Source organism: Schistocerca cancellata, chromosome 10 (assembly GCF_023864275.1).
Source record: "Schistocerca cancellata isolate TAMUIC-IGC-003103 chromosome 10, iqSchCanc2.1, whole genome shotgun sequence".
Lineage (NCBI taxonomy): Eukaryota > Metazoa > Arthropoda > Insecta > Orthoptera > Acrididae > Schistocerca > Schistocerca cancellata.
Genome location: NC_064635.1, coordinates 176,764,681 through 176,789,419, shown reverse-complemented (window position 1 = coordinate 176,789,419; position 24,739 = coordinate 176,764,681). Strand labels below are relative to the sequence as shown.

Below are 24,739 nucleotides of genomic sequence, written 5' to 3'. Positions count from 1 at the left end.
GTTTCTGAAAGTATTTGTATGGAGTGTAGCCATGTACGGAAGTGAAACATGGACGATAAATAGTTTAGACAAGAAGAGATTAGAAGCTTTCGAAATGTGGTGCTACAGAAGAATCTGAAGATTAGATGGGTAGATCACATAACTAATGAGGAGATGTTGAATAGAATTGGGGAGAAGAGGAGTTTGTGGCACAACTTGACTAGAAGAAGGGATTGGTTGGTAGGACATGTTCTGAGGCATCAAGGGATCACCAATTTAGTACTGGAGAGCAGCATGGAGGGTAAAAATCGTAGAGGGAGACCAAGAGATGAATACACTAAGCAGATTCAGAAGGATGTAAGATGCAGTAGGTACTGGGAGATGAAGAGGCTGGCACAGGATAGAGTACCATGGAGAGCTGCATCAAACCAGTCTCAGGAGTGAAAACAACAACTACAACAAAGAAAATGTTCATGATGTCTTAAACCACTTTCCAAATTCAACTGACCACAGACGATTATGATGCTGAGTTAAAATAGATATTAAGCTAGAAAGAAATGGATCATCGAGCAGGAAATAATAAATTTAGATTATAAGAACCATATGTTATTAAGTAACTAGGTCAACACTGTAGTAAATTTTATGGAGACATACATGAAAGGAGCAATTACTTTAAAATATATTTCAGAGAAGGTGAGATGATAAAATTTTGGTATGAGACAACTGAAAACAATAAGAGTAGGTATGCAGAAACTGTTGCACTACAGTGATGGAAGCAACAAATACAAATTAGAAAATGTAATCACAGCAGTGACACACCACAATTTGGGTTTTATGTAGTACTTAATTTGAAAAACAAATTTACCAGATAGAATCCACAAATTTCATCTTTGAAACCTTACATACCATTATGTTCAAAAAACATGCCAAGACACAGAATAAAATTTTCACTCTGCAGCAGAGTTTACACTGGGATGAGGTACTGGCAGGATTAAAGCTGTGAAGACAGGTCACAAGTGGTGCTTTGGTGGCTCAGTCGGTACAGCACTTGCCTGAGGAAGGCATTTCTTGAATTTGAGTCTCTGTCTGGCACATAGTTTTAATCTGCCAGGATGTTTCACATGACAAGATGTTCTATATGTACTTTGCCATGAGATTACAGCCTGTAATATTTGTTTTCAACTCACTTCACCAGCAAATACACCCACATTATTCTTCAGGTGTGCCCAGTCACACATGGTCGTCCTCACTGTTGTCCACATTTGTTGGCTTTTAAAACACCACTTTCCAAATGTACTTTGAATGTAAACAAAAACAAAACAGTGTTTCTATTTTGTAGAAAACAGAATAGAGCTATAAAATTAAGTGCATGAATTATTTCAGTTGCCACTTTCAGAGAAGTGTGGTATTAAAAGCTTTAATGAACAGGCACTAGTATCTTCACAGAATGGAAAAAACAAGAATGCAAAATGTTATGATCATGTCTCATTTACTAAGCACTGGAAGAGACAGATTCTCAAATGAAAAATAAATCTGAAACATAATGATCATGTCTCATTTACTAAGCACTGGAAGAGACAGATTCGCAAATGAAAAATAAATCTGAAACATAACTATGGAAAAAGAAGTCTAAGCCCCATTGTAAATATGCAATATTCCTATCACAAGTAGTGTAAGTTAAAAATAAGTTGCTGGAAATACTCATGTTAAATATAAAAATGTGCAAACCACATAACCTTCTATATCTGCACCTACACACATCTGTGAGCCACTGTATGGTGCATGGCAGAGTCAAACCTTTCCTGCTCTACTTGAAAACAGAATAAGGGAAAACCACTGTCTATTAGCCTCCATATGAACCCTGATCTCATCATCTCTATGTGGACCTTAAGTGAAATGTATGTTGGCAGCAGTGGAACTGATCTGCAGTCGCCCTCTAAATTTCTGCAACTGTTCCTCCCAAATAGAGAGTAATTTTCCCTCCGAGGATTCCATTTGAGTTCACGAAGCATCCCCATAATACTTCCATGCTGATCAAACCTACCAGTAACAAACCTGACAGCCCAATGTCTTTCTTTAATCTGACCTGGTGCAGATTCCAAACATTTGAGCAGCACTCAAGAATGGGTTGAACTGGTGTTCTTCTTTACAGATGAGCTTCACTTCGCCAATATTCTCCCAGTAAAATGAAGCCGAGCATTCGCCTTCCCCACTGCCACCCTCACATGCTCATTCCATTTCATATCACTCTGCAATGTGACACCCAGATATTTAATTGATGTGACTATGTTAAGCAGTATGCTGTATTCAAATATTAGAGAATTGTTTTTCCTACTAATCCGCCTTGACTCACATTTTTCTACATTTAGAGCAAGCTACCATTCACCGCCTCTTAGGGTCTTTCCCATCCTTAACCCACTTACTTGGCACATACTTCTTCAGTGCACATTTACGACGCATTTGAACATTGCCCATAATTACTCTACATCCATCATACTGTAACTAAACGATGTACAGTCACTGTCTTAAGTGGGACGCTAACAATTGCTTATCTGGTTTATCTAGCCTAATTACTCTCCTGGCCTTCTTGATGGATTTATTAACTTCAGTAAAAATCATTGCTATGATGACATCATGATCTTGTGTCCATACTAACATTGTTGATAAGGTCAGACCTGTTTGTAACTACATGATCTAAAATATTTCCACTGCCCGTGAGATGTTTAATTCATTGTTCAAGACACTTTTTGGGAAGTCAGTCCAAAAGTACTTCACAAGTCTGTCTGTCCACAGATTTCCCAGTCTATACTCTGTAGATGGAAGTTGCCTCCAACTAATACTGCATAATCAGCATATTTCTGTACTACTGAGCATAGACTTTCCTTGAATGATTATACAGCTGTTAAAGCGGAATCAGGTGGCCGGTAAAAAATCCAATAATTAACTTGAGTCCACTAAGGCTTGCTACTTGTGTCCTGATAACTTCATAATCAGACCCAATTTTGATCTCATTAGATAATATTTCTGTCAACAGTAATGAATATTGATACATGTGTTCCATGCCTTTCTAAATATTTTGGAACTTGCTACTTTGGGTTTCTGCCAGCTCTTAGTCCTGAGTAGAATTTGAGCGTTACAACTTTCCTAGAGGAAAAATCCTTCATGCTCATAAAAATAAGACTAATAATGCTATTTTAAAACACTGGAAAATATAGCACATTAATGAAAATGCAAAGAAACTAAGGAACCACTCTTCACATACAGTAGTGTTTCGTACACAATTTCATAATACCAATGTAAAGAACAGTTAACATGCAAGTTTATAGCAGCTTTCCAATTTATCGCATGTAATAAATAACACATATTCAGTACCTGATGACCAACATTACTTACAATGATAGTTGTTTAAATTGTAGCTCATGATATCAACAAAAAGTTCAGGAGTTGTTTGTTTAAATGTGATCTTCTGCCCTGGAAACAGAACCCACATTTACTTTTTAACAACTCAGAAATACATTTCTAGTATATATGCATCACTCTCCTAAATATTTGCTGGCATTTACATTTATACAAACTGTTATCAATTTGAAAAACACACAAAATTTAGTGGCAAAATTAAATAAAAGCGTAAACGATTAACATGTTAAGTTTTGTGAGTTATCTGAACTATAACATTGCCAGGTCCCTTCATGCATAAGGACATATTCAAAAACAAGAAGCCAATACAAGCATGCAGCTATTCATTCATGAAACTTAGCTGTGAATTATAATCTTTTGTGCTCATTGAGCAAGTTTTTCTCCTGCCATTTATCCATATTGCATTAGTTTGTTTTATCAATCTTTTCGTCTCTTGCCAACAAAGAATTTCATTACAATTGCAACTCAGTATTTCAGTTCCATTTATTCCCTAATCCATTTAGTCTTTTGTTTGTCTTTCACTCCTAGTATTTCCCTACACAGATTTCTCAATTGCTTTATCAGCATTCCTCGGCTTTCACACGATTTTTGGATTATAAGTCCACGCGTCATTCATCGACTATGTTCCGCAGACTCCCTTACCGTGAACCTTCGGGGATGTGGAATGAGTCAAGGTATACATTCACACGAGACAAAAATATCATACAAGAGCACTTCAACAAGAAAGGCCTCTGAAGCATTGGGGATACTGAGAAAGTGTCCATGCAGTTGCGGGCCACACTGTTGTGATTGGTGCTTCCCCCACTCCAATACAGGCACATACAAGCAATGCCGAGACACTGAGCCTTGACTTCGCAGCCATAAGAAAATGGAGTTCCCATTGGACACTACCACCATCTACATCTACATCTACATCTACATCTACATCCATACTCCGCAAGCCACCTGACGGTGTGTGGCGGAGGGTACCTTGAGTACCTCTATCGGTTCTCCCTTCTATTCCAGTCTCGTATTGTTCGTGGAAAGAAGGATTGTCGGTATGCCTCTGTGTGGGCTCTAATCTCTCTGATTTTATCCTCATGGTCTCTTCACGAGATATACGTAGGAGGGAGCAATATACTGCTTGACTCTTCGGTGAAGGTATGTTTTCGAAACTTTGACAAAAGCCCGTACCGAGCTACTGAGCGTCTCTCCTGCAGAGTCTTCCACTGGAGTTTATCCATCATCTCCGTAATGCTTTCGCGATTACTAAATGATCCTGTAACGAAGCGCGCTGCTCTCCGTTGGATCTTCTCTATATCTTCTATCAACCCTATCTGGTACGGATCCCACACTGCTGAGCAGTATTCAAGCAGTGGGTGAACAAGCGTACTGTAAGCTACTTCCTTTGTTTTCGGATTGCATTTCCTTAGGATTCTTCCAATGAATCTCTGTCTGGCATCTGCTTTACCGACGATCAACATTATATGATCATTCCATTTTAAATCACTCCTAATGCTTACTCCCAGATAATTTATGGTATTAACTGCTTCCAGTTGCTGACCTGCTATTTTTTAGCTAAATGATAAAGGATCTATCTTTCTGTGTATTCGCAGCACACCACATGCCAAGTTTGTGCAGTTACTTAGGTTTTGAACACAAAAGACATTGAACCAACTGAATTTTATCACCAACTGACAGAAGTGTTTGGAAAGTCACGCATGACGAACATCAGAAACATTCACAAGTGGTATAAACTTTACCGCTGGTCACACTGAAATTGACAGCGAACAAAGGAGTGGGAGACAATCTATTTCTGATGAGATAGCCAGGGAGACTGAGCAATACATTTTGGTTCCTGAGGTTTGCTGAAGTACCCTTAGCAGGATTTTAATGGAAAAGTTCAAAATCGGAAGGTGTGCACAAGATGGATACTGTGAACGCAAACAGAAGACTGCAAACAGCAAGAAGATGATTCTTATAATAAGAGTCTTCACTGCCACACAGTCAGAAAGAACTACTTTTTCGACTATATTGTGGCCAAACAACAATCATTCAAGTGATGAAATTCCTCTTTGCCCAAGACAAAAAAAATTTTTAGAAGCAAAAAAAGCACAGTGTCTGTAAAGCAATGGTAACTGTGTTTTTGGTTCGAAAAGGCTATTATTGTTCAACTTTATGTCTGTTGGGACAACAACAAACACTGACAGATGCTGGATAACACTGGAAAAATGTCACGACAGGGTACTCGGAACCAGAGCAGAGAATGTCGAGCAAGGGCATAAGCATTCTCCTTGACAACAATCAACCACATGTCACCTGTCAACCCGTCACTCTACTGCAGAGGTTTGAGCGGAACATAATCACCTGCCCAACCAATAGTCTGGACTTGGTGGCCAGTAACTACCACCTCTTTCATAAATACAAAGTACATTTGGTTGGAAGGCAATTCATCTCTGATGATGAGGTGAAAAATGAGGTTTAATACTTTCTCCAGGACTTAGCAGCCAGCTGGAATGTCATACAGACATAAAAGCTGTCACAATACTTACAAAATGCATGAGCGTAATGATAGTTATGCAGTAAAGTAGATAAATGGTCAACCTTCAAAATGTTGCAAATCTTATACAAAAGTAATGGATGTTATATTTCTAAGAAAATAAGAGCACCTAACTTTTGGTATTACCCTCAAAGAAATTTAATTTGAATACTGTATAGCTGCAAACTATTGGTATCCTATTCAATGTTCTTTGCACCTATGCCATTTTCCAAAAACATTGCACGTAAAAAGCACCAACAGCAAACGTTTCATTTTTAGCACATTAGAAGCTCAGTTTTGAAAAGTGCACCAGGCCACTGTGGCATAGCGAACGTAACTGGCACCTGGGGCACAACAATTTATTGGCTATAGGTGCTCCCTCCCTTCGCAATCAGCGCATGGAGCACAACAATTTATTAGTGTGCCCCCCCCCCCCTCCTCCTCCTCGGCACCCAGGGTATGACAATAGTCTACTGGCACCCCCTCCCATCAGAAACACACATAGAAATGTAACTTATAGAACTTACTCTAATCATACTCTTGTTTGTCTTGAAGGCTGTTTCATGCTCCTCTGCAAGTGGTGCCTGAGGCATAATACACCTCCTTGCCCCTGACCTCCCTCACTACGCCACTGCCAGACCATTTTCATCCTTCTACTTTTTTTTCCTTCTGCTGTCAGCTAAGTTTTTGCCTTCAAATGACCTAAATATTAAAACTTCTTAACTGGTTCTATGATTTGTGTTATTTTCTTTTCGGTTTCTGGACTATAAGCTATTTTAGTCTGTTTACAACTCATTTTCAGGTCTACTTCAAACATGCTCACGAAGTTTCTCTACCAAATGCTGAAATTTATCTGCAATATAGACAAACTGTTAAGAATTGTTTTGATTATATGGAATATCCTTGGCTGCCTACTCATTCAATTCTGAACTTTTCATCATTTTGATGAAGTGATATGGAAGCTGTTGCATTGATATATATGTTCTTCAGGACACCAGCACAGCCAAATCAGTGCCATTTTTCTCATGTGATGTTAATACAGATTTGGTTGAAGTCGAGTCCAAAATTTTATCGAGGTCTAAAAGTTCCAAGAAGAACTCGTACTCACTGTCCCATTCTACAACTCATCAATGTTGTAAGTAGTTTGATGTGGCCCACGGCGAAATCCTCTCCTGTGCCAACCATTTCATCTCAGAGTAGCAGTTGAACCCTATGTCCTCAATTTATTTGCTGGATGTATTCCAATATCCGTCTTGCTCTTCAGTTTTTATCCTCTATAGCTCTCCCCAGTACCATGGAAGTTATACCCTGAAGCCTTAACAGATGTCCTATCATACTGTCCCCCCTTCTTACCGATTCTGCAGAGAACCTCTTCATTCATTAACTTAATGTCTACCTAATTTTCAACATTCAACACCATGTCTCAAAGGTTTTGACTCTTTTCTGTTCTGGTTTTCCCACAGACCATGTCTCACTATCATACAATGCTGTGTTCAAACAAATGTTCTACAAAAAAAAAAAAAAAGCTATATCTCTCCCTAAAGCGACTTTCTCCTATGCTTTATTGTAACCCAATGTGTTTGCAATGTATATACTATTCTATTTAGCATTAAAATGAAAAATAATTCTCAAAAAAGCAAGTAAGTTTTAGAACACCAACAGATTCAAAAACTAGATTACTTCAGGAATAAAAGTACCTTGTAAAAGAGAGTGGAGAATTTTCTTTTCCCACTGCAAGTAAACCAGGGAAAGTAACACCTCTAAAACTGCCTATCAGCAACATAAGTGTAACTACAGGCTTGTATCTATCATTAATGTTCGTTCCTTTTCTTTTTATTATTGAAAAGTTTTACCTTCATTACTGACTACATTCATTGATAAAACTAATATTGTTTCTTGGTGTCAAGATACCGTCAGGTAGCAGTACTCAGAAAACTAATCTCTATATAATAAACTGTGTCTTACATGTGGAGGGTCATTTTTAAACACAAAAAAGTTTTTGTTGTTAACGGTCATGCTGTTCTCCTCAGAGAGCTTGAAAGACCAATCAAATGAGCAGATCAAATCATATCTGAGATACCAACCTCAGGTAACTCAGGTAACATATGAAGGGCTTATTTCAATAGCAGTACAAGTCCATTTTTGTTCATTCTGAGATAAAGAGTCCTAAAGTTAAATGAACGCTGAAGAATCTGCAGTTGAGATATACTTGAATATTTCTGGTATCACAACTGCAGATTTTTCAGTGCTCATTTAACTTTAGGACTCTGTATCTCAGAACGAACAAAAATGGACTTTTACCACTATTGAAATAAGCCCTTCATATATATTGTACATAAAAAAGCACTCCGTCTTCAGGCCACAAGTGGCCCATCAGGACCATCCGACAGCCGTGTCATCCTCAGCTGAGGATGCAGATAGGAGGGGCGTGTGGTCAGCACACCGCTCTCCTGGTCATTATAATGGTTATCTTTGACCGGAGCTGCTACTATTCAGTCGAGTAGCTCCTCAATTGACACCACGAGGCTGAGTGCACCCCGAAAAATGGCAACAGCGCGTGGCAGCCTGGATTGTCACCCATCCAATGCTGGCCACGCCCGACAGTGCTTAACTTTGGTGATCTGACGGGGCACTGTGACAAGGCCGTTGCCATATATAATGTACATGAAAGAAAACAAATTCCAAGTTAACCTTCCAGAACCATTTATATTATGTCATGGTGTCCCACACGGGTAAATTTAGGTCAATTTCTCTTTTTGGTACATGTAAAATTAGTTAATTGCACAGTCCAACACCAGATATCAAATTTATCAAATAACAATGATGATGATAACAACAATAACAAATCTGTTGGTGAGATCACAAAAACCTTTACTAAAAAGCTGTAGCTCCTCTATGATAGTATTTCAATCACAGTACTAAAATTTGTGTATATTTGGTAATGTGCCCCTTGCTTTATCTTTATAACCATTCAATGAATCAAGGTATATTATCTGAAAGACTTAAGATCACAACAGCAACAAACATTTATATGAGCAGAAACAAGCAGCTGAGCACTAATTATAGACCCACCTCCCTCCTTCCAGATGGCAATGTACACTAGAATAATGAACCAGCTCTCTGATAAGTAAGAAAAATTATCCTTTTGGTACTTTCTGTGGTCTTTGCTAGGCCTTCATTTGTGTATCATAAAATCAACTAGGGAAAATAAAGTTGTATGCCTTTAAAAGCATTCTGTATGCATGGATAGAGCCTTGCCTTAACAACAGAATACATTTATAAATCCTAAAATAGAAAATTCAGAGTGAGGAAACACTGAATGTGAGGTCCAACAAAGTTTGGCACATGACCTGCTATAGTTATTCACATGCATGATTTATTTACCTGAGACACTGAAGGTTTGTATGAACTAGATTTGCTGGTGTCCAAAGTATACTGATAAAGGGCTCAAGGAATCCATACAACGGTCAGGTGAACAATGACACAGGCTTACAACTGGTTCATTGAAAACAGATTAATCTTTAATTAAAAAAGGATAAACATATTATACATAAGCAGAAACCAGTTGACATACAAACAGGTAATAAACTGAGGCGGCACCAGCACATGGATCAATTAATCTTGTCACAGTTGATGGGAGACAGACATCGCACTAAAGCAGTACACAGTTTTGGGCATGGGGACATGACAATCTTACACCACCTTACTGGGAGTACCTGTACGCCCACACGGTACCATTTTGGTGGTCGACATCAGAGCCAATGTCTTTCTGCATCAATAGCCTTTCCATCATCCACATACTGCTTCCTGCAGAGCACATACTTCACTGGGCCAAACAGATTGAATTTGGTGGGTGCGAGATGAGGGCTGGAGGGTGGATGAGGAAGAACAGTCCAGTTAAGTTTTGTGAACTCCTCTCAAGTGTGTAGACTTACATGAAGCCTTGTGTTGTCATGGAGAAGGAGAAGTTCATTTGCATTTTTATGGCAACAAACACACAGAAGGTGTTTCTTCAGTTTCCTGACAGTAGCACAGTACACTTCAGAGTTGATCGTTGCACCTCTTCAGAGCCCCTGAAGACCATCGCCGTGACCCTACTGGCTGAGCGTGAAGCTTCAAACTTTTTCTATGGAGGAGAAGTGGTCTGGCAGCACTCCATGAATTGCCATCTCATTTCCAGTTTGAAGTTATGAATCCTCATTTCATCACGTGTGATAATGTTCAACAAAAAATTGTCACAATCAGCCTCGTAATGTACCAGCAATTCCACACAGATGGTTCTTAGTTCCCCTTTATGGTGAGGACCCCCGTGGTCACAAACCTTTGAGTGCCCCAACTGTTGCACAAGTGTGTCAGCATTACCAACAGAGATGTCCATTTGAGCAGTGATGTGTTTGGTTGTGATCCACCCATCACCTCAAATGAGTGTGTCCACAAGTTTCAACACTGCAGGATTCACAGTTCTGTGTAGCCGGCCGGCATGCAGGAGATTGGGGAGGCTTGCGCTACATCACCCCATGACTCGCCGTGCTTTTGTTCGGCAATAGGTCCCTGTAGAAATTCTGCAAGCACCTATAAATAGCTGCAATGCTCTGGTTTTCCACCAAAAGAAACTCAATTATAGCCCTCTGCTTGGAACACGCCTTCATTAGAGACTCCACTTTGAAGACTATGTAGAGTTCTGCCGCTTATTAACTTATTGGAACTTTGCGAGACTATAGGTGCTGAAGCAGCAATATTTCACAATGTCGCACAACAAATTCTGCATTTTTTTCAACCACAATTGTCTGAGGGAAAAAAAGGTGCATTACTTAGCATACGCCCCTCGTAGAAGGCTCAGAGAGGTAAAAAGGGTGGGGTGTGTTTATAGCTGGTACAGTGCATGTGTTTCATGAATTTTTCTACAGGATTAGCAATTTCATCTGCGTAAGATGGTCCTTGTTCAACACTCGTTTGAATGTATGGCAGTCCTTTGAGGTCATGTGTAAACATCCTCTAAAATTTGCCTGAAGATACTGTGGTCCTCTTCAGTGATGAAGGACATTTTCACTTACCTGGATGTGTTTCATCATCATAATTTCTTGAGTACACAATCTTCGTGAACTTTACAAGGAGGGGGGGGGGGGGGGGAAGAAGAAGAAGAAGAAGAGAATAATGCTAGTCTGACAGTCAACTTTCAACGAACATTTGCATCATCAACACCTGTTTTGCACCAAGACTCAATACACAGCAGATAGACCAGGTGTTTCACCAAAGAAGAGTCATCATGTAATTTATGGAATTCTGGTTTATTCATCTCAAGACATACATTTGCAACCCATCTGGTTTGCATACAGGAGAGATGTCAAATATTTATAATACAGTTACAATGATTTTTACACTAATAAATAATAGTACTAAAATAAATAACATAACAACACTATAATGATATTTCTTGGGATATGTAACATACTGTATCCAGTTCATCCTGCATGAATTCATAGACAGACTGATAGTATTTCAGTATCAGTGCCTCCTGTAGCTTTCTTTTAAGCTTGTTACCTTTCAGTTTGCTAGTTTGGGGTGATCGGTAGGAGGCACGAAATTGTATTTGTTTCTTGTACCGTGTGACATATAGGGATGGTGGATTTAATGATTTAAGTTTGCTAAATAATAGACAATGTGATTCTCTATGATTAACAGTGCACACATTTCGAATGATTCTCTTCTGTATTTTTTTTTTTTTTTTTTTTTTTTTTTTTTTGTTGAGTTACCCCAAAAAACAATACCATACCTAATAATGGATTCAAAGTAGCTCGTATACGCTACTTTTTGTGTGTTTATGTCAGCTGCAGTTGATAATATTTGCATCGCAAATGTAAAGCTGCTGTTTTTTTGCTAGGTACTCAACATGTGCCTGCCAGTTCAAATTTTTATCCAGATTTAATACTACGATTTTGACTGCATCAACTTCTTCTTCATCTTGGATGTTATGAATAATCTTAATCTGCTCACATTTTGACTGTTTGGTGTTGAATTAAATCATGTGAGTCTTAGATACGTTCAGGTTCAACTCATTTAGCTGAAAACAAGTTTCTAAGGTACTGAGAATAGTGATCACATATTTGGGAAATTTATCCAAATCCTGATTTTTGGGGATTTTTTAAGTTTTTCCCTATTTAAAGAATGCTAACTTTTTGCTTCCTGTTTTATAAGTAGGATTTAAGCCACTGTGGGGCACTGCCCCTAATGCCATACTTTTCAAGTTCTACATCTACATCTACATACATACTCCGCAATCCACCATACGGTGCTTGGCGGAGGGTACCTCGTACCACAACTAGCTTCTTCTGTCCCTGTTCCACTCCCAAACAGAACGAGGGAAAAATGACTGCCTATATGCCTCTGTACAAGCCCTATATCTCGTATCTTATCTTTGTGGTCTTTCCACGAAATAATAGTTGGCGGCAGTAAAATTGTACTGCAGTCAGCCTGAAATGTGGGTTCTCTAAATTTCCTCAGTAGCGATTCACGAAAAGAATGCTTCCTTTCCTCCAGAGGCTTCCACCCGAGTTCCTGAAGCATTTCCGTAACACTCGTGTGATGATCAAACCTACCAGTAACAAATCTAGCAGCCCGCCTCTGAATTGCTTCTATGTCCTCCCTCAATCCGACCTGATAGGGATACCAAATGCTCGAGCAGTACTCAAGAATAGGTCGTATTGGTGTTTTATAAGCAGTCTCCTTACAGATGAACCACATCTTCCCAAAATTCTTGACTGTGTCAAGCGCTACACTACTAATGGAGTATTCAAACATTACAGGATTCTTTTTCCTATTCATCTGCATTAATTTACATTTATCTATATTTCGAGTTAGCTGCCATTCTTTACATCAATCACAAATCTTGTCCAAGTCATCTTGTATCCTCCTACAATCACTCAACAGCAACACCTTCCTGTACACCACAGCATCATCAGCAAACAGCCACACATTGCTATCCACCATATCCAAAAGATCATTTATGTAGATAGAAAACAACAGCGGAACTACCACACTTCCCTGGGGCACTCCAGATGATACCCTCACCTCTGATGAACACTCACCATCGAGGACAACATACTGGGTTCTATTACTTAAGAAGTCTTTGAGCCACTCACATATTTGGGAACCAATCCCATATGCTCGTATCTCAGTTAGGAGACTGCAGTGGGGCGCCGAGTCAAACGCTTTCCGGAAGTCAAGGAATATGGCATCCGTCTGATACCCTTCATCCATGGTTCGCAAGATAGCATAAGAAAAAAGGGCGAGTTGCGTTTCACAGGAGCGATGCTTTTTAAAGCTGTGCTGATGCATGGACAGCAACTTCTCTGTCTCAAGGAAATTCATTACATTCGAACTGAGAATATGTTCGAGAATCCTGCAACGAACCAATGTTAATGATATTGGTCTGTAATTTTGAGGATCCGTCCTTCTACCCTTCTTACACACAGGCGTCACCTGCGCTTTTTTCCAGTTGCTCGGGACTTTACGTTGGGCAAGAGATTCGCGATAAATGCAAGCTAAGGAGCCAATGCAGTGGAGTACTCTCTGTAAAACCGAATTGGAATCCCATCAGGACCTGGTGATTTATTTATTTTCAACACATTCAGCTGCTTCACAACCCCAGGGATGTCTATCACACAAAGATTGTTGAGGTTTATAGAATATTTTGCAGCAAAGTTTTGGATTTGAGCAACAGCAACTTTTTCAAATGTTTTAGGCATGACTGGGAGAACTGAGACAGGGCAATTATTTCCTATGAAAGTGCTTTGACTTCAAGAGTACTTTAGTACCTCTGGGAAACAGCCCTCTTCAAAACATTGATATTTTATTTGAGCTAGTGGTTTTGCAATTTTGTTGTGTATTGGTTTAATAATTTTTGTGGTATTCTAGCCCAACCTACAAAGAATTTGTTTTTCAATGCTAGGATTGCATTTTCTACATCCTTAAGAGAAACTTTTAGAAACTTTATAAGGTGTTTAGAGTTCTCATTTAGGACAAAGGGATTTACTTTGTTGAGATAATCTGTTACATTTACGTCAGACACTGCAGCATTTATAAATAATTCATTAAAGCACACTGGTATTTGAGTTGGACTTACGATAGTGTTTCCCTCAATGTTAATTTTTGAAATTCTTTGGTTACAACCTTTAACACCTAACTTAAATGTAACGACTGACCACAGAGTCTTTGTCTTATTTTTACAGTTTAAAATTGGCCTGTTATTTACCAACTGCTGCCTCGACAACTCTTTGAAATACAATTTATAGTATCTAATATATTCAATGAAATCAGCATCTTTATTGTATATTAATTCTCTCTGCAAATTTTTTCACTGTCATCATCACTACTTATCAGTTTCCCTAATTTTTTATAACCTGGAAAGTGTGTGTGAAATATTGTCTAAGCTATTCAGATGTAGACCATCTTGGCAAAACACTTTACACTTAGAAATTTGTTGGGATCAATGGAAACAACTCATAGTTTATTGTATTGTTCTTTAATATTGCTGTTTATTCTTTGCACATAGCTCTCACTCACCAATCTCCCGTACACCATGCCCTGATTGGTATTCTGTGTCATGTACAAGCTTCTGGCCATAAGGTTCCTTGTATGGTTTACAATTTCTTCTTCACTCAGATTTCTCTCCAAGATGTTTCCTGGTGCATTACTTCTTCACACTGTGATGTCCTCTAGCAAGCACAATCACTACATGTCCTTTAGCAAGCACAATCACAAGACCTTACACTCTGTACAATGCATCTTAAGGCTGATGTGTTCGAACATTGGCCAAGGACTTTCCCAGCCATAAGAAATGCCACAAAGGAAGAAACTGATCTCATTCCTCAAGAAATGTTCGTCATAGTGATTTCCAAAGTTCTAGTGTACCACTTGAGTGACACATTGTTTAAAAAATAAAAGATATAGACACACACACACATATATATCATTTCCAGTTTTATGCAAATATATATAATTCAGTAAATTCAAACTTTGTAGCTGATGTTTGAGTTTGAAAGAGTTTACTTACTGATACAACATGACGAAATAAATGTAGCAAATAAATATGACGTCTACAAACTGACTTATTTTACTAACTTCTTACTTTTGTATCCAATCACAGTCATATTCCTCCACTGAGGAATATACAGCTTAAAAATGTTTATAAATCTTACATCTTACAACTGATTTCATCTTTATAATGTACCATGGTAGATTTGTTATACAGCTTTATCCATTGGTAGGAAAGACTGCAAGGTTTTACTTCTGGTTTTTCTTGGAATGTGAAACCCTTCCATAAATCTAGTATTATGTTTATGAACTGAGCTGTTTGTAGCTTATACTGTAATACTACATTATACATCATGTTTTTGAAGCTGCAAGTAGGAAAACTTGAGCTGCCAAACATTTTAAAAAGGTTAGTACAATGTGTGTTTATTTTACTTCTTGTTGTGACTTTTATTGCTTGTTTTTGAACCTTGAATCTGCTAAAAAAATTTAAAGAATTTTTCCCCTAAAGAAGAACACCATATATTAGAATTTTAACGAATGTGTGCAAAATGTATGGTGACTGTGTGCTCATTCTACTTCAACTAATAATCAATAGTCTTACCTAGAAAATCTGTTTCTTACTGCATTCAATTTATTGTTTCTCTCATACAGTTTCAGTCTAGTTTTTGGATAACATAAAAGTTAACATTCCCCGTCTCTTTAGTTCTGAATGATAATTTATTAGAAATTATCCATCTATGAAGATGCTAAGTTAGTAACTGTCTGCTGTTCTTGACATTTTGCAGTGATCATGCCATTACCTCATTTCCTAATGATATTTTTATGGCACAGTACATAGTATTTGAGGCAACACGGTTATTCCTAAGATAATGCCTTGCACAAAACATATTTAAAGTATTTTAGCATAAGATAAATACTTGTTAATTTTTAAATCTTTTGAACATCCTGAAATATTAACTTTTTGGACAAAGACGGCCAAGTTGGATACAAGCCATGAATTGTTTATACCTATTACTTCTAGTTCAAACAGTTTCTTTGATGAGATGCCATGATCAACTGCCTTTGATAAATCTTAGAACATGTGATTGGTTGGTCTTCCCAGTACAATGTCTCAATTTGATTTGTAAAGTTTACAATTGCATCATCTGTGCTTTTACCTCTTCTGGGTCCATACTAGAATTTATAGAGAATGTTTCTAATCAGAATGAGATTTTCACTCTGCAGCGGAGTGTGCGCTGATATGAAACTTCCTGGCAGATTAAAACTGTGTGCCCGACCGAGACTCGAACTCGGGACCTTTGCCTTTCGCGGGCAAGTGCTCTACCACTGAGCTACCGAAGCACGACTCACGCCCGGTACCCACAGCTTTACTTCTGCCAGTACCTCGTCTCCTACCTTCCAAACTTTACAGAAGCTCTCCTGCGAACCTTCTGTAAAGTTTGGAAGGTAGGAGACGAGGTACTGGCAGAAGTAAAGCTGTGGGTACCGGGCGTGAGTCGTGCTTCGGTAGCTCAGTGGTAGAGCACTTGCCCGCGAAAGGCAAAGGTCCCGAGTTCGAGTCTCGGTCGGGCACACAGTTTTAATCTGCCAGGAAGTTTCAATGTTTCTAATACTTGTTCTGCTGACTATGGTTTAAGGAAACGAAACATCTAAGATCACCAGTCTCCTTTCCACATCCCATGAGGGAATCAGTTTTGCCATCTACTTTTCTCTAGGGTAAATCATATGTGCAAGAATGAGGTCTTCTGAATGTTTGTGCTGAATGTATTTGAGATGGAATGAGAGCACCAGGGCAATATTCACCTAGGGGGGAATGGAAAACCTCCTAAAATCCACAATGGAGTGCACAAACACCATGAAAATTTACTCACAATTACCTATGATTCCCCAAAATGTACAGTCCATTAAAAATAAAGTACACCAGCTTGAAGTTTAATTACAGTCTTTGAACCACACAGCAGTATTCATTACAGAGCACAGGTGTAACGTGATGAATTACAACATATAATTTTACTGTCATATGAATGTGTAAGTTGCTGCAGTACAGCCACATTTAAGGGCAGGGGATTATGTACTTATATCAGAGATGGCACACATTTTAAAGCTAGAGAAGATCTGACCAAAATTAGTGTAGATAAACATTTTGATTTGGCAGCTGTTCTGTGTATTTACTACCCTGGTAGCTGAGTGGTCAGTGCGAAGGAATCTCACAGCTAACGGCCTGGGTTCGATTCCCAGCTGGGTTGGAGATTCTCTCCACTCATGGACTGGATGTTGTGTTATCCTTATCATCATCATTTCATACCCATCAACACGCGAGTCACAGAAGTGGAGTCAACTCGAAAGATTTGTACCAGGTGAACGGTCTACCCAATGGGAGGCCCTAGCCACAGGGCATTTCCATTTTTACTACCCACTTAGTGGTAATGTGAACACTTTAATAAATTAACTGAAGTTTTGGAAAGACTCTCGGCCCTCAAATCTCACATAACATGGGGATACATGAATATTAACACAGTTTTGAGGGAGAAATTACTAATAACTTCCATAACATTTTGAGCACTTTTGGTGTGGCCTTAATGGTAAACGCTGCTATGAGAGTATGAGAAAGTTCAGCATCAATTTTAGGTACTGTACTTACAGATATCAACAGAGAAAACTGGAAAGTATTTATAAAACATCTGGCCTTTTCCATCATTACTGTCAGGCAATAAAGCTAAAGAATGGCTTAGTAAAACTCACAAAAAATGCAGCCTAAAAGGATTTTCTCTGAATGTAAGGTACATATTTTTTCAAGGGCAATGGCAAACCGTATCTGGGATTAAAAGTATATGGAAAACAACATAGGTGCCAAGTTCTCTAAATTCTCCACATTGTTGATATCAGTTTTTGAGGAGTCATTTCAAAAGTAGTCGTTTCTACTGCAGCGTCTCAGGTGAAGTACACAGATAACTGTGGGTATCAGAAAGTCCTTCAAGATGCTCCGGTTTCTCAGTTCTTTGCATAAGCTGTTTGCTAATTCATAGTTCCCAAATCACTAACATAGGTATAAAAAATGCATAGGAAGTTACTGCTTGATGCTAAAACTCATTCAGTGATAATATATAACACAGAGAATAAAGTGAATGTAGTGTGGGATGCTATAACACAAGAAACTTGAAAACACAGACAAGTTTGATAACAATAAATCAAAGATATGGTAGAATAATAGTGCTTTCTTAGGAATTAGCAAATTTTGTAAATACTCATTTTTCTAATAGTGCAGAGTATGTGCAGCAAAATCTTCATAAAATACCTGTAGCACCCACAGTGATTTACACAGCAAGCACAATGATTATATTTTCCACTACAGAGCTTGAAGTTAGGAAGATGAGGTAACATTCCGGTACCATACATGGGTGATATTAAATACTGACATCACACATAAAACACTAACTGTCATCAATTTTCAAAACCTGTTAAGATCCAACAATTCATACTGTGTGAATGACAAACCAACCTGATTAGGTAACAATCTCCAATTTGACGAAAGATAAATATCAGTATGGAGTATGGTTATCTGACCACCACAGTGTATGACTCATAGTCAACCATAAAAACTATCTTATTCAGCAACCTAATCACATTAAGAGGATCAAAGGCTGTTATATCCAGACAATATTACACAGCAAAGAATAAAATTATCAGAATTTGAGGGGGTAGAGTATACAATGCTTTAAACTAATTAAAATACAAACGAGCTTAGTTCAAAACCGTTGCTCACAAGTTAACTAAAAATGTGAAAATAGATGGTGCACCAAATAAGAAAAAAGGTTACTTGCCAAACTGTATTCAAAAGTGGTAACAAACCTATGTAGGACTTACAGTACAGATCTCTATGGTGTCGCAAATGCCATCCTGACAAAAAAAATTGACATTATTGTTGTCCCTCTTACCTTTCTGATAAATAATACTTCTATGATTGGAAAATTTCCTGAGGTCCTAAAGGTTAATATATTTTATCCCTATTTATAACAAAGGGGGATAAAAACAGACCACGCAGTTACTGTCCACTACCCCCATACCTCTAATACCCAAAGTAACAGAACGTTGCATTACATTACAACTTTGAAGTTATTTTGAAATCTGCTTTCCTCATTGCTCTTTGGTTTTAGGCCAGGTTTGTCTACAGTAAATGTAGTAGAAACTCTTGTAACAGATATTCATTCACTTGTGCCTTACTACTACATCCAAACCAAGCATTTTACGCTGTGTCACACAAAATACTCAAATAATACTAGGCCTAAAACTTTGCTTCTTCCATTTTTTCTAAATGTTCGGGGCATTATTCATATGATTGGAAGTGCTGGTCAGCCATACTGTATGCCACTGAACGAAAAAGGTGGTAGTCAGAGAAAGCAACACTTGGATAATACGGCAGGAGGGATAGGACTTCTCATTTCAATGTTTCCATGTATATTTTGACATGTTTTGCAACATGGGTTCGAACACTGACCTGCTGCAAAATTACCTTTACATGTCTATCACTGTATTGTGGCCGATTGTGTTTCAGTGCTGGGCTCAAACACATCAATTGCTTTCGATAATGATGTCCTGTGACTGCCTTCATCTGTTGTAGTTGCTACGAAAATGTTCCGTCTTCCACCGTCATGCTTGTCTTCGACATCAAAATCACCATTCTTAAGGCGTTCTCTGCAAATTCTTCCACTAATAGTTCCCTCACCATTGGTCTTACCCAGCATTTTAAGAGCCACAGCCTCAGATTTTTTCATGTTAAAGCAGAAAATTAAAACTTCCCTCAAAGGCAAGGAATGGGTACTTAAGTTGACATACTTAATCAAGAATAACCTTATTATGCAATCACAAATTGACTAATATTTTTATGGCATCATGTTTACAGATGCCTAAGATTATTGTATTACACCTATGACCAACCACCTGAACCCCACTTGCCGCTACTGCCGCCTATTGCAAAACAGCGGAAGCAAAGTTGTAGACCTAATAATAATGAACGGATACTTATCAGACTATACTTGACTAACAGAACTCAGGTGGTCATGGTAAACAATCATCAATCAAATATCCCAAGAGCTGATAGAGGCATGCCACAAGGCTCAATACTTTGAGTGGTAGAACCTTCCCTTTCCTAGTGTACATGAATGATTTGCCCACTTTCTTGCCTCACAGGTCCACAACATATACTGATGGCACTATCCTGATTACTGAGGATAATGAAGCGGTGAAGATGAGGAAAAAGGAAGCAATGCATCAAGTCTGCCATACTACTCCACAATGACTAGGTTATTCTAAACAATAGCAAGACAAGCTATGTATGTCTTCTTGTATAAGCTAAATGAAAAAGTGAATGAGTGACTTTGTTGGACTTCTCAGAATCAATCTGAATCCTGTAATGAAACTGGTCTGACTTCATCATGTTCAATGTACAAAGTGTAATTTCCGATACAGGATTTTTTCACACACTGTGATACCCTTTTTTAATTGTCATAAATTTTGCATATATTTCTTCTAAAAAAAGTCTTCATTATTTTGATGAATGTTAATGTCAGAGATATGTAAGCATGGAGAAATTTAATAATCTTTGACTAATGTGTTGCTACCTCTGTATTTAACAATCTATTGACTATCAGTGGGTAAAGTATAACAATGAAAGTAATCAATTATTGATGACATGATATAAACAGGAAGAGAAAAAAATCTACTCTCCAAGTGGCAGCAGTAGAACAAGCACACAACAGGATTTACTTTCACAAGCTTTTGGAGCCAGTGGCTCCTTCTTCTTGCAGAAGAGTTGAAGAGGAAGGAAGAGGGTGAAGGAAAAGGACTGGAAGGTTTAGGAAAAGGGGCAAAGTTCAGAAAAATCACCTGGGACACTCCGTCAGGGGAGACTTACCGGACAGGACAAGAAGGAAGACTGATTGTTGGGGACTGCAACGAACGAGATTTGAAAATCCGAGAGCTTAAAGGTGGAAGACAGGGTAATATGCAAGACAGACATTACTACTAAAACATTGTGCATGAGTTAATAAGAGTGAAAACATTGTGCATGAGTTAATAAGAGTGAAAACTGTTATTTAGACAGTGTTTACATAACAGCTGGTATATGACGTGTTGATCCCTTTGATAGTGGGTAAAGTAAGTTGGTTGCTGGTGAGTAGTTTATGGGGAGAGGTCATGTATGGCCATGTATGGTCAACATTAGGTGCATGTTACCCATGCAGTGAATTGCATAACAACGGGGACAGTGAAATGTTTAATAACAGGGAGCTAAATGTAACACTGACAGATGAAAATTTTCATTTGCAGAACCTGACTTTGTTGAGAAAGACTGTGTAATGGAGAGATATGAACAACCGTGACATGGTAGTAGCGAGATAGCCAATTTAAAACAATTAATGCTAGATATAGGCTGGTTGTTAAAACTGAACAATCAAAAGGTGGACCATAATAATGAACAACTGAATTAAAAATTAGATCAAATAACTACTAAATGGAACACAGCTGAGATACGGGTGAATGTTCTTGATACACTAGTGGAGGAATTTGATTGGAGCCTTACTAAACAATAAACAGATGAACTTGCCAGTGATAGTCAGAAAAATAAAAGTGCCATTGATGATGTGCATTTGAAAATCACTGCTGTCAATGAAAATCTAGACAGAAATATTAACATTATTGAGGAAAACATGAATGTGAAACTAGTTACTATTACAAGTAGCCTAGAACAGAAAGTAAAACACGTAGATGAGAAAGTTGAACTACACACGTATTCATCAAAAATTACATGAACAACTTAAAAAGTAATTTTCCTGACCTACCTAAGAAAAAAGGAACTCTCAATGTAGACACTGTCTATAGAAACCTAATTATTAATACTGGTGTGATTACGCGCACTGCCTACGGGGGTGCTCCGCTGCTCGAGCACCCACATAAATAATGATATAGGTGCAGCACACCCACAAGATTATTAGTTTGACAAAAACAAAGTAAAACCAACATTTCTCACTTTCTAACATCTAAAATGTAATTGTTTGTTTCAGAAGTGTGCAATGGCAACAAAGCAATACAGTCCCCCCTTTCCAGCCTGTTTCTGACCAAGTGAAAGGCAGTCCCCACACTACCAATGGAAATATATTGTGATTAGAATCATGTCTTTATGGCTTGGTTTGATGTTTCCTTACAAATGAAATGTAACAATATGCCCACTCCATCAACAATTTTTTTTTTAAATAACTACTTGCTGACATTGAGCACTAACAAAGAATAAAATGAAACACAAGGAAGCGGTTGTGACCAACTACCTCAGTACTATAGCTTTTTTTTCCTTATCTTGTTGTAATCACACAGAGCAGCATGGTTTATGATTTCAGTGAAGTTATCTTCATGTAATCTGGATTGTTATCATTTCGTTTGTTCTCCAAGCCAGAATGGCTTAGATTGTAGACGGGTTCTCATTTTCAGAAGGAATGGATGTTGCCATATTAATAGTATGAAGAAAGAGGGCTTACTGAATGGATGTGTGGAGACAAAGCTCTTCCATGGGCAAAAATTTTCACAATTTTCAAACACTGCACAAGAACTGGACATGCATGGAAAGCTGCAACACAATACTGAATATTGCTTCTTTATATGCTTTCGAAATCAAACAGTACATTTGCCAGCCACTATTGTTAAATTCGCTGTATGTTTGTTGTCATGATCACAGGTAGATACTACTGACACTGAACATAGTGACAGCATGTTCGGTCAAAAAATAAGGGACCCAAGAATGTGCCTTCTGCCAGTTCCTGTAGCACACGAGCAACAAATGAATGATAGGTAATTATTTTAAAAAATAAAAAAAATATCAAGACCAACTTGAAAACATTTACCAGGTTTCATCATCAGTATGCATCCACAGAAATTTTGGGAAGTTGGCACCCACACATATGATGTGGTGGTGTAGTACTCCAATGAAAAACTTTTCTAATGAAGATTTTATGCAGCGCTGTAAAGCTAATTTTGTGCCAAACATTACCAATTGCATGTTGAAGTCAGAGGGTGAAGCATTGTCATGGGCAAACCAAAAATTTTGTAGTGACACTTCATCTGCAGCTTTAGAAAAAACATTTTTTTAGAGAAATTTTGGTTGGAAACAGAGCAGGCATGAATCAAAAGTGAATTTTTGAATGGACCAAGGTACAGGGAGGAGAGAGACACTATAAAACAATTTTGTAGGAAACAGATATGCAAATTAGCACACACTAGTGAGCCTTTTGATGAACTGAAAATGATTGATGCTGTAAGACGTAGATTACCAGCTGAAGTTCAGTGAGATTAAGTTAATGGATGCATGACAACATTGAACATGAAGTAGAAATTAATTTAGTAGATTTTTATGAACTGGCAGAAAACAATACCTTATCAGAACATGTAACTGAAGTATGTACTGAATTTGGGATCAGTCAATTTTAGGAGGAACCAGGTAAGTCAGAAGCACACACTGTGTTAAGTGAAAGTGACTCATGAATCTGGATATGAAAATGATGCTATGTTTCAGTGTGACTTGAAAGGTAATGATTTTTGTAGTGATGTTTGTGTCAGTAAATGTCATGGTGTTGATTATGATAAAGATGACCTTGTGGGGAAGAATGATTTTTATGATATAGTGTAGTAGAAATACCCAAAGACATAGTTAAGAAAATGAGCTATTCTAATGATAGCGTAAAAGCCAATGAGTTCCTGAGTTTAATTTCCAACAAAAAGTTATGTCCCAATGGCAAAGATACTTCAGTTTTTGGCTGACTAGTGAAGATGTGTTCTTTTATAGCTTTTGGTTACAAATTGAGGCAGTTCAGAATGGTGAAAATTTTAGCAAAAATCTTAATCTATGTATATTCAACTTTGTGTCCAAACTGGTGGTACAGAATTGCGTATGATATCTGTAAACAACTAAGAAGTAGGTAAATGAGTGAAGATCACTGTCACTCAAATGAAATTTCTTGGATGAGTGACATTCTAGGTGTGGATAGTACTAGTAATGATTTTTCTGTTAGTATGATGAAATTTTGTAATCCAGATAAGACCAGTAAAAGTAAAATACAAAACATTGGTGACAGTTACAAAGAAACTGAAGATGGTTTCTTACATGTAAATATTAACCACGGTGATCATTGCGGAATTTGTAATACATTCATTAAAAGTAAAGATGTAATCATGGAAAGCCAGGTACCTTATCGACACATCCAGTTGTTAGGAGTTTCTGATGCCTCAAGGCAGAAAATAAAGGGAGGAACTGATTATGATGAATTACCAGTGATTGGAGTTAAAATCAGACAGGCTACAAGTAGATATAGTAAAAAAGAGAAGAATCAGGCTCTGATAACTTTTTATACTGAAGTAGTACAGTTTACTCAAGGATATCTTATAACTGCATAACTTTCAAACAGTTTTTTACTGGTTTTATACTGGGGATAAATTGGATAGGAAAAGTCAGTGTAGGTTTTGATTGGGGAGGACAGAAGCTTCCTATTCCAAGACCAGATGGAAGTTCTGTTGTAACCAATTTTCTCGGGTCAGATTTCAACAGTACTAGTACAGATCATCGTATTCAGTTTTTGGAAGGAGGAGGAGGTATGAACTATGACACTCTTGGTATTGACACAAATTGAAGTATCTGTGCTAGCAGAATAGAAATGCAGAAAACGTAAGTCCAAAAACAGTTTATTGGACGCACCCAAAACGAAACAATAATGTTGTTGTTGTTGTTGTGATCTTCAGTCCTGAGACTGGTTT

General features: G+C 37.9%; 1 protein-coding gene across 1 annotated transcript in view; it reads right to left on the bottom strand.

The window, feature by feature from the left end:
• LOC126106758 (speckle-type POZ protein-like) overlaps positions 1–24,739 on the bottom strand; it is an 89,180-nt gene that overhangs the window by 33,735 nt on the left and 30,706 nt on the right. Inside the window, exon 2 of the mRNA XM_049913131.1 lies at positions 3,373–3,450. Coding sequence (XP_049769088.1) covers positions 3,373–3,400 — 28 coding nt within the window. The 5' untranslated portion in view covers positions 3,401–3,450. The remainder of the gene's footprint in view (positions 1–3,372; positions 3,451–24,739) is intronic.